Source organism: Aspergillus glaucus, assembly GCF_001890805.1.
Source record: "Aspergillus glaucus CBS 516.65 unplaced genomic scaffold ASPGLscaffold_9, whole genome shotgun sequence".
NCBI classification, from domain to species: domain Eukaryota; kingdom Fungi; phylum Ascomycota; class Eurotiomycetes; order Eurotiales; family Aspergillaceae; genus Aspergillus; species Aspergillus glaucus.
Window position 1 is genome coordinate 124,880 of NW_019170461.1, and position 9,152 is coordinate 134,031.

The 9,152-nt window shown below is 49.8% G+C and overlaps 4 protein-coding genes across 4 annotated transcripts; 3 read left to right on the plus strand and 1 right to left on the minus strand.

Moving 5' to 3' along the window:
* Positions 1-818: 818 nt before the first annotated feature.
* ASPGLDRAFT_25225 (putative C2H2 finger domain protein) lies at positions 819-2,316 on the plus strand (the record flags this gene model as incomplete). The annotated part of the gene is made up of 2 exons (XM_022543462.1): positions 819-2,205; positions 2,297-2,316. The coding sequence occupies 2 exons, from the start codon at positions 819-821 to the stop codon at positions 2,314-2,316; spliced, it is 1,407 nt and encodes a 468-aa protein (XP_022401225.1).
* Positions 2,317-5,212: 2,896 nt separating this feature from the next.
* ASPGLDRAFT_46432 (trafficking protein particle complex subunit 4) lies at positions 5,213-6,485 on the plus strand. Its single transcript, XM_022546444.1, has 3 exons — positions 5,213-5,377; positions 5,436-5,558; positions 5,617-6,485. Coding segments are annotated over exons 1-3 (588 nt in total). The 5' UTR covers positions 5,213-5,375; the 3' UTR covers positions 6,080-6,485.
* ASPGLDRAFT_25226 (proteasome regulatory particle base subunit RPN10) lies at positions 6,282-7,274 on the minus strand (the record flags this gene model as incomplete). Its single annotated transcript, XM_022543463.1, has 4 exons — positions 6,282-6,815; positions 6,880-7,099; positions 7,153-7,191; positions 7,249-7,274. The coding sequence occupies 4 exons, from the start codon at positions 7,272-7,274 to the stop codon at positions 6,282-6,284; spliced, it is 819 nt and encodes a 272-aa protein (XP_022401227.1).
* Positions 7,275-7,623: 349 nt separating this feature from the next.
* ASPGLDRAFT_66115 (uncharacterized protein) lies at positions 7,624-8,830 on the plus strand (the record flags this gene model as incomplete). Its single annotated transcript, XM_022548983.1, has 3 exons — positions 7,624-7,783; positions 7,841-8,087; positions 8,137-8,830. 3 exons carry the CDS (start codon positions 7,624-7,626, stop codon positions 8,828-8,830), a joined length of 1,101 nt encoding a protein of 366 aa, XP_022401228.1.
* Positions 8,831-9,152: the final 322 nt, after the last annotated feature.

A 9,152-nucleotide genomic window follows, 5' to 3' on the forward strand; every position in this document is an offset into this window, starting at 1 on the left:
AGCCTGACAGCCGGGGATATCGATGATCCTGGGATGGTGACCATGACTCAAGATGGAGAGTTTGATTTGAATTAGTTGTTGCATTTCGGGCACCGGGCAATTGGCAATAATATACGAGATACCTTGTCGTGGTGCTTGCAGGGCGGTGAGTGGCATTAATCAGCACGGGCAGTATTTTCCACTAACTACTATCACGGCTATCTCAATGGTGCAGTGACAACAACATAACACAACACAACACAACACGGAGGATCAACAATGGAGTCCAGCACTCGGGCAAGCGCTCGAGTACCCTCCAAAAGCAGAGCCCCAAACGACGCTAATACCGCCGTCTTACGGACTGGCCGTCTCCAGACAGATCAAAAGCAATGAATCAGCCAACGAGAGATGTTTGAATTTGCCGATCCTTCCAGAGGAGGAAGGACATTCTGGGTCTTTTCTTCGCCCTGCATCACGGGAATTTCCGATTATTTCGTGAATGCCAAGTTGCGGCTCTTGCTGCTGTTCCTGCCTGCTGTACTCGCCCCGTATCCCGTTCCCCGTTCCCCCTCCTTGGGTTGATAAGAGTCAACAGGGAAAACGGGTAAGGGTGATCATGGGTGAAGGGTGGTGGGTGACGACGACCCAGGTTGATTATGAATGTCCATCTGGGAGATCTGCCGGGGATATTAAAAGGCTTCTTCTTTGTCTCTTGGTTCCTTTTTTGCAGAATTCCATTTCTTCTCTTCATGATCATTACAGCCGTTCCTTTTCTAGTTATAAATTTAAGCTTATTTTCTTTGTTTGGGTTATAACACGCGAGTTGCTTTTTTGGCATCATGGAGTCTTGCTTAAACTTCCTCGACCCGCCGGCCGTTATCACGCCAGAAGACCTGTCTTTGACGGATGGCGAATCCTTCCCGTCCCACATGCATCCCTATACCAGGGACCGGACATCCCATATGCGCCAGCATCTGTCCTGGATTGAGGATCATGCTAAGGGTCACTATATCCCATGCTCGCCCAACATCCACGCCAACGAGCCCTTCTCGGCCTACAATGCCGGTTGTTTCTCTATGGACTACACGATGAACTTCCCGACGGGTGTCAATAGCATCGCCTACTCGCATTCAGATCGATTCCTGTCGCCGCCGCCATGCACCGGTCATCCGCCGTCGTCTTCGGGGTTGGAAAGTCCCCGTAGTAGTAGCCTTGGTGACATAGGTTGCTATCTTCCGCTATCCTACCCTTCTGGCGATGTCATGTTCCCTCTTAAGAACTATTACCCTTCTCCGCCGGATTTGACGTCGGCCCCGCCGAATGTCTTGCAGATCGAGCCGGATAACTCTTCACACGACCTGTCCATGGGGAATGAAATGATTTTCCCTTTTGACGACGAGAACCTCTGGGGTGATGGCACAGAACACGGCGAACCGTCTCAACAGGATCCATCGGTCTTGGAAGAGACACCAACAACACGCGAGATCATCCCGAGTGGCCGACCCAAGACTCTCCGCAGACCTACGAGTAGCAAAGGGTCGGCTAGCAGAGCGTCGATGCACGGCATTCATAAATCACGCACCAAAACCCGCTCACTATCTACGAAATCACCCCCCAACCGAAAAATCTCAACAACACCCGTCAAGTCAGAGAAATTGATCGTCACCGGCGGACGACAATTCATCTGCAGCCTCGCCCACTACGGATGCACCAGCACCTTCAGCTCCAAGAACGAATGGAAACGACACATCACCTCCCAACACCTCCAACTAGGCACCTACCGCTGCGACATCGGCGATTGCAACCTCCACCGAACATCTTCCTCCCTCGACCTCCCCAAACGAACCCGCCCCAATCACCGCACAACTCCCAGCCAACAAAAAGAGAAAGACTTCAATCGCAAAGATCTCTTCATCCAGCATCTCCGCCGCATGCACACACCGCAATCTGTCAGCAGACACGACCCCTCCACCAAAGAGGAAGAGGCCCTTGCCTCGCAACGCTGCTGGCATCAACAGCGCCAGCCACCGCAGCATAGTCAGTGCGGCTTCTGCAACCAGGAGTTCAATGGAGAGAGAAGCTGGGACGAACGGATGGAGCATGTAGGAAAACATTTCGAGCGAGATGAAAAACTCCCGGAGGCGGAGGTTGAGGATATCTATTTGAGGGACTGGGCGATCCAAGAGGGAATTATTCGGTGGGAACAGGATGGGTTGGTTTTGGCTCGTGTGTAATGTGATCTTGTTGCCTTTTTGTCCTTTTCTTTTTCTTTTTTGTGTTATAATGTTTCATTTAGCTTGTGATACCTGTGTTTTAGTATATTATCATGACCAATAAGAGTTAATTCTACCATGCCATTGAGAGCTTACTATTAATAGTCAACACTACAAACGGACGTACAAACAATGAGGTCCAACATAAAGAAGTACATACTAGATTATTCACTAGGCTATCCCAGCGGTCCCAGAAGCTTTCCTATTTCTCATCTTTTCTTTTCTCATTCCACCTTCCCTCTTCACTTTAACCATTCTACTACATCTAACGAACCCGAAAGTCGCCAAGATGCTGAATTCCCCGTACTTTCCTTGGCGCATTAGATCAAGTTGTATATAAAATCCACTATATATACGCCTAATATCCCTCTACAAGCAGCAAATACTCCACATAACGCATATACGGTATTCTAAATCGCCTACTCCAGCATGAGGGAAAAGTGAGTTCACAGACGGACCCAGTCCTACCTCTATGATACTAACGATAAGCTTGATTACATATAGGTCAAATTATTGGAAAGGTTAGAAGGTCTACTATATAAACTTCGCGTGCTGCCATGCGCTATGAGAATGATCCCGCCAAGCGACTCCGAAAACTCCTAAACCATGTCGGAAAACGCCTCTCCTACTTCGATTACAATCACTAAATAGAACCCGGATGGTCGGAGTCCAGTCCGGAACTATATCGGGATAGAGACATCTGGCTGTATGGCGCATCCGTTACCACGCAAATCGTTATTGAAAATGTCCGAGTCAGACAAGCAGCAAGTTGCTGCGAAGGGAGCATCAATGTGGGCGACGCTCGACAAAGGTGTTTCGAATCGAACATACCGGCTTTTGATTTTCTTCATTAGCACGTGAGCAACTTGTTGTTGCATTTGATGAAAGATAGTCTCTCCCGCACCCAGCAAGACCATAGTTGCCGAGAGCTCTCTCATATAGGGTGCTCTAAGTTGAGCTGTTCGCCATGTTGACTGGTTTTGGAAGCGGACCACGCTCGCCGACTCAGAGGATCGTATGCTCATGTCCTCGCGTTACCTAGAAATGCTCGAATTTTGGCAAAAAATGAAGGAAAGGGGTCTGCAAAGATGACCTAGGACTCTATATTTCAGGGATTAAGAGGTATGTAACAGAATGAGTTTTTCTATGGAGTCTTGAATTTGCTAAAGGCTAACTATTGTGAGATATTTATGATCAGATACCGTGCCCGGATGCGGTTTCAAGCCGCAGGAATGAGCTATTAGGGTATCAGCTCCTTCCGAACTTACCCTAATTTGACATCTACGGCGTGCAAAATGGCAACAATGGTTTCCGGCATAGCATGCAGGGCTAAGCAAATGATCCAGGAGCGCGTTCCCGATCTTCTCGAGGGCCCAAATAGCACCAATTCAAGTGCATTGCACCCTATTGATTTGGTTGGAATGCTGAGGCATCGGGCCCTGTTCGAACTGACCGCTTGGCTCGTTGGCGATAACCAAAATTGGGAGCAAGAAACGCCGTCATAAGCCATTGATCTGGTGACTTTGGCACTCGTATCGTGACACCCGAAATCACATTTCGCGGCCTAGACCGAACTGGGTGTCATTGTTGATGCACACACTGCGTCTGGACCGGCAACTTTTCTACTCAAGCCAGTGACAGGGCTTTCTGAGCACGAAAAGAGGCGATGATTTATCGATGGATATCCATGGGGCTGAATAGCGACAAAGAGCTTTTCGCTAATACATTTTACAAAATGCTAGGCCCCTATTCACTTTGTGGCCGACCCCCCATGGAAATTTGGGAAACATGTCACTTCGCTTATGAGCTCATAGAAGCATCAATGATTGGATCCGACCATTCCACTTATTTTACCATGGTCACAATCAACATCGAACCGTCACTCAGCGAGTGCTTTTCGAGCGAAACGAAGTGCAAAGTTGGTACGAGGGTCCACTCTTGGAGCAAACAATATAATCCATCAAATCCAAAGCATGATCATCTCCGTCATAAAATGATACTGTCTAAGAAGCGCCGGTTAGGGCAATTCATTGGAAGGAGCGATCGGTGTGTGTACAAGCTGGGCCATCTCCATTAGGGCACAGGTCAGCATGAAATGACGATGAGCCAGTAATGGATTCGCGTCAGGATGACTTTGAACAGGCGACATGCCCAATACCTAGTACAGTACGACATGAGATCTCAAGGATGGGGTTTTATATCAGGTGAGATTCCGCAAGTGACATGAGTTTGAGCAAAGAGTTTGCACGCAATGCAGACGAAACTGAGCAATAATCAAGCGGCATTTAGGGACCTAAGTAAACCATCCAATGCGTGACTCTGGACGTACGAAGTCGTACTTTCAGCCAAACATCAGAATGAAGCAATCATTGAAGCCCTTGAGTTGTTAATCTGGATTGCCTATAGCTGTATGGAGCGGGAATTGCTAGATGACCTTGTAGCCATATGGTCAGTTTTGATGGACTCTGCACTACCATGCATCCCTCCCCAGTGAGCCTGGCACCTGGTGAGTGACAGCAAAAAAACAGAAAAGGGCACAATGTCGCAAGGACCGGAGCTGAGTAGGACGAAATTGAATCTGGATAAGGCCAGGTCGAAGGCTAAAGAGGCAGAGGTAAAGAAGCAAATACTCCAGGATTTACAGGTACAGCTTTCTGAGCAATCACAGGACAAATACAAGGACTTGGAGGCGCAGAAGGGCTCCCCTTAAATAGATGCTTGCTTGTGAAGATCGTGCAAGGACTCTACGGATGTCAGTGGAGAAAGGGCCAAGAAGATGGTTTAGGACTTGTTATAGATGCTTTGTTTAATTGAATGTAAAGATAAATATCTCTTCGTCGTCGAATAACATAAGTAAAGACCAATAAACCTCACCCAATCTGGCCTTGGCGGGTGCGGAATAAAGACAGCATCTCCGCTCCGCAATCCAAAATAGCGACTAGGAGATGACATCCATTCATGCAGGCAACTTTACATTCAACTCGACCACTCCTTTTAACACCCGCTACATCTTTTAATGAATGTGGCGATACGAAGTAATCAATAATCCACACCACATCTCCTCTATCAATCGTCAATCGCCATCCTCTCCTCATCGTCGCGATCTCACCACCTATACACACCATGTACGTCTCGTCTCCAATTGCCCAACCAGTCTGCGCGCGCAAATACTAACAAAATCAGGACCGTCTACTCCCTCATCATAATCAACAAGGCCGGTGGTCTAGTCTATCAGCGCGAATTCCACTCCGGCCTGCACAAGTTATCCACAAACGACTATCTCGTTCTCGCGGGGACGTTTCACGGGTACATCTCCCCGGTCACTGTACCAAATACATCAAGGCTAACAGATATGATCGAACAGCGTCCACGCAATCACCCGCTCCATAACCCCCCGTTTTCCCCTCGCCTCCACAGCAACAAATCAAACAACAGCATCACACTCAGCAACAGCCTCCCTCTCCCTAACCTCCCCCTCCGGCACAACAACCCCGACAACATCAACACCAACAGCACCCAACAACCCCAACAACCCAGCGCCGTCCTCCTCCTCCACCTACTCCTACCCGAACCCCTCCGTGCCCGCGTCCGGGCTGGAGTTCCTCGAGACGGACAAGTTCCGGCTCACGTGTTTCCAGACGCAGACAGGGACCAAGTTCTTGTTGTTTACGGATCCGTTTATGGCGAATATAGATGTGGTTATGAAGAAGATTTATGAGTTGTATGCGGATTTTGTGATGAAGAATCCGTTTTATCAGTTGGAGATGCCGGTGAGGTGTGAGTCGTTTGATCGGCATTTGGGGAGTTGGTTGAGGGGGAGGATTTGATCGTTCTGTTCATATTAGGGTTCCGGTTTCTGGCATTACGGACTGGCATTACGGAGTAATAGAATCCCATCGGAAAAGCGCTGGGCGCCTTTAGATATTACATGTGTACCAAGGAGTTAGAGAGAAAAACGTATAAAAACGCCGGGTATGCATCAAATCATCCTCAAAGATACACAAAAAAGAAAGATTATCTTCGGTCCCTTTACGCAGTATCCATCTTGTCTCCATCGTCCTTCTTGTCTCCGCTTGACCCCTCCTCGGGAATGTTGTCCAAGTTGGCCTTGCCTTCTTGTTGCTCGCGCTCCTGTTTCTCCTTCTCCTGCCTGTTCTTCTCCTCCTCGAGCGATAACCGTAGGGCAAACGCCAACTCGGGGTCGTTCTCGGCGGCATCCTCAAATCCAAAGCCACCCTCACCACCTTCCTCTGCACCAGCACCGGAGCCATCGCCTCCCAAGATGGGACTAACCTGGAGCTCCTCACTCAGAAGGTTCGGGCCAGGCGGGATGATTGCCAGGTTAGAGCCGTCACCTCCCTTGACATTCTCCACGAACGCTTCCAGCTTCTTTGTCTGGTCGGATTCCAAATCTCCAAAGGCAATCACGTCAATCGACACGTTAATCTTCTTCATCTTCTTGGCCAACTTGACTAGCGTCTTCTCGTCTTCTTCGATCGGGGAACAGGAGAATACGACGATGCGTTGTCTCTGGGACTTTTCGGAACGGTGCTTCAGAGCAAGCTGTTGTAACACATCATGCGTCAGCATTTATCCTCAATGTAGATAGATAAGGGAGTACACATACAGCAGCCACTTGTATGCTCGAGCTCAGATGAGGAGTACCGTAGATTTTTGTACGGTGCAGACCCGACAGAATCCCGCCAAACTCCGATGTGAATGTCGACAGAACCTCGGGGCCCTTTCCACCCATGCTCATAAGACCAACAGCCGACTGGGGGTGTGCGCGCATCTTAGCACTGTGGATGACGCTAACGGCGTCGACCTGTGCTTGCCATCGTGTCGAGCTAATATCGTCAGTTAGGGGGGTCAGTCGGATTGGAGTTGGATCAAAACCCACGTATAATCTCCGTTTCTGCTACTTTCGCTGTTGTCGACACTGTAGAATTCCGTTAGTTGACTGTATCAAGCCGTAGGTGGGTTCTGGTAGACCAACATGACCATGGTTGCTTCGAGCGACATCTTGGCGGGGATTCCTCTGGAATAAAGGAGGGACAGGTAGAGTGTTCAACGAAGAGAAGATACAAAGGATTAGAAGAGTTAGAGCGTTGATGAGAGCAATGACGAAGGAGGTGAGGCGATGGCGGTGGTGGATTGGAGCTGTGGTTGCTGTCACTCGCCGCGGCCGATCGCCAAGCCAAGGATTAAGTCAGCGCTTGTTTATTCCCCCATCGTCACCACTCACCACCGTCTCTCTCCCCTCTGCCTCGCCAACACCACCTTACTCGACACCACTCACTACTTGTTCGGGCGGTTTTTGAATTGATCCTAATTTATATCGCCTGAATTATCCCCCGCTATACCAATTGCCATGGCTTCCTCAACACTCAAGCGCAAGTCCTCCGAGATGGACGACGCGTATCCCAACGACAACGACGGAATGCAAACGCCCACAGGCAGTCCTTCCAGAAAGAAGATGCGACTTACGCGGAAACAAAAGCAAGCTCTCATTGATAACCTGCAACTCGAGAGTACGTCTATCCCCTGGAAGCGACTATTTTTTTTGTTCCGCACTAACAATTGAATAGTCACCGAACGAGCCCGCAAACTTCGTGCCCAGTATGCCCTTCAAACCCACGATCTTCGAGCACGGATTGAACGACGCGTGAACCGTATCCCGGTGGCCCTGCGCAAGGCGAAAATGGGCGATTTATTGGAGAAGCACAACGCCACGCTCCGCGCGCACCACTCGCCGAGGAAAGTGACGAGCCCAGCCAAGAGAAATATCACCAACACGACCGCTGGAGCAAATGTCCGACGGGTCAGGAAACTTAGGTAGGCTTTTCTCATGTTATACTGGTCAATTGCGTCTGACAATTACTAGTCCCGAAGGCCCGTACTTCGATAAGGAAAACGCACCTGCAGGAGAACCGCTCGACGTGCTGAACAACCCCAAGAAACGCAGCAAGCCTGCTGCCGCTGGCGGTCCTTCGCGCGTGGTCTCGCAGGAGATCAGGGGCGCCGACTACAGAATCTTGTCTCCGAAATCCTTGAACTCCAGAACCTACCCCCAGTCTCCATTCCGTGCCTCTCCCGAGAAACCACAACAACCCAGCTATCTCTCAAAGCCCATGTCACCCCTGAAACGATCCAGCCCGCTCAGAGCCGCGGCTAGCTCGTCCGGGGCAAACGGCGCGACCACGAAAGATGGCAGACTCACATCGCAGACAGCGCGACCGGCCAGCAAAGCCGCGCCAGGGACCAAAGGCATCCGTTCCCCGCTCCCACGACCAGCAACCCGCCAGCGCGAACGAAGGAATAGCGCCTCTTCCAACGCGTCGTCCGGGACAACCATCGTCAAACCAACCAAAACCGGCACCGGTGCCCGTAAGGCCACAAATACATCCTCTACCTCCACCACCGCCGCAGCCAAGAAGACGGCAGCAGCACGAAACCAAGTGCCTTCGTCCACTACCAAGAAGACTACCACCGCCACTGCTACCGCCGGAAAGAGAGCCCCTACTCCAGCCGGCGAGGCGCAGGCCGCAGGCCGCAGAGCCTTGCGCAAGCGAGTATAAGTCGGATCGTGAGATTTCGTTTCATTGGCGTGCTATTTATTATCTTCTGGAGTTTTCTGGTGCTACTTGGGATTGGGAACTGGATCAATGGCGTAAAGGGGGTCGACAGCAAAATAACCATTTGGGATCGAGGGAGTTATAACAGCATATTTATCTTTTCTGGGTTTTGTCCATTTTTGCGCTATCATTCGATTTTCATTTTGCATTGATACTTGTCTTGTTGTATTCTATTGGAAGTCAAAAGTCAACCTTGGTTTGGGTTGTCTCTTTTTGCACTGTTTCAGTATCGAGGATATTGCTTTTTTTTTTTGTTTTTTTTTTT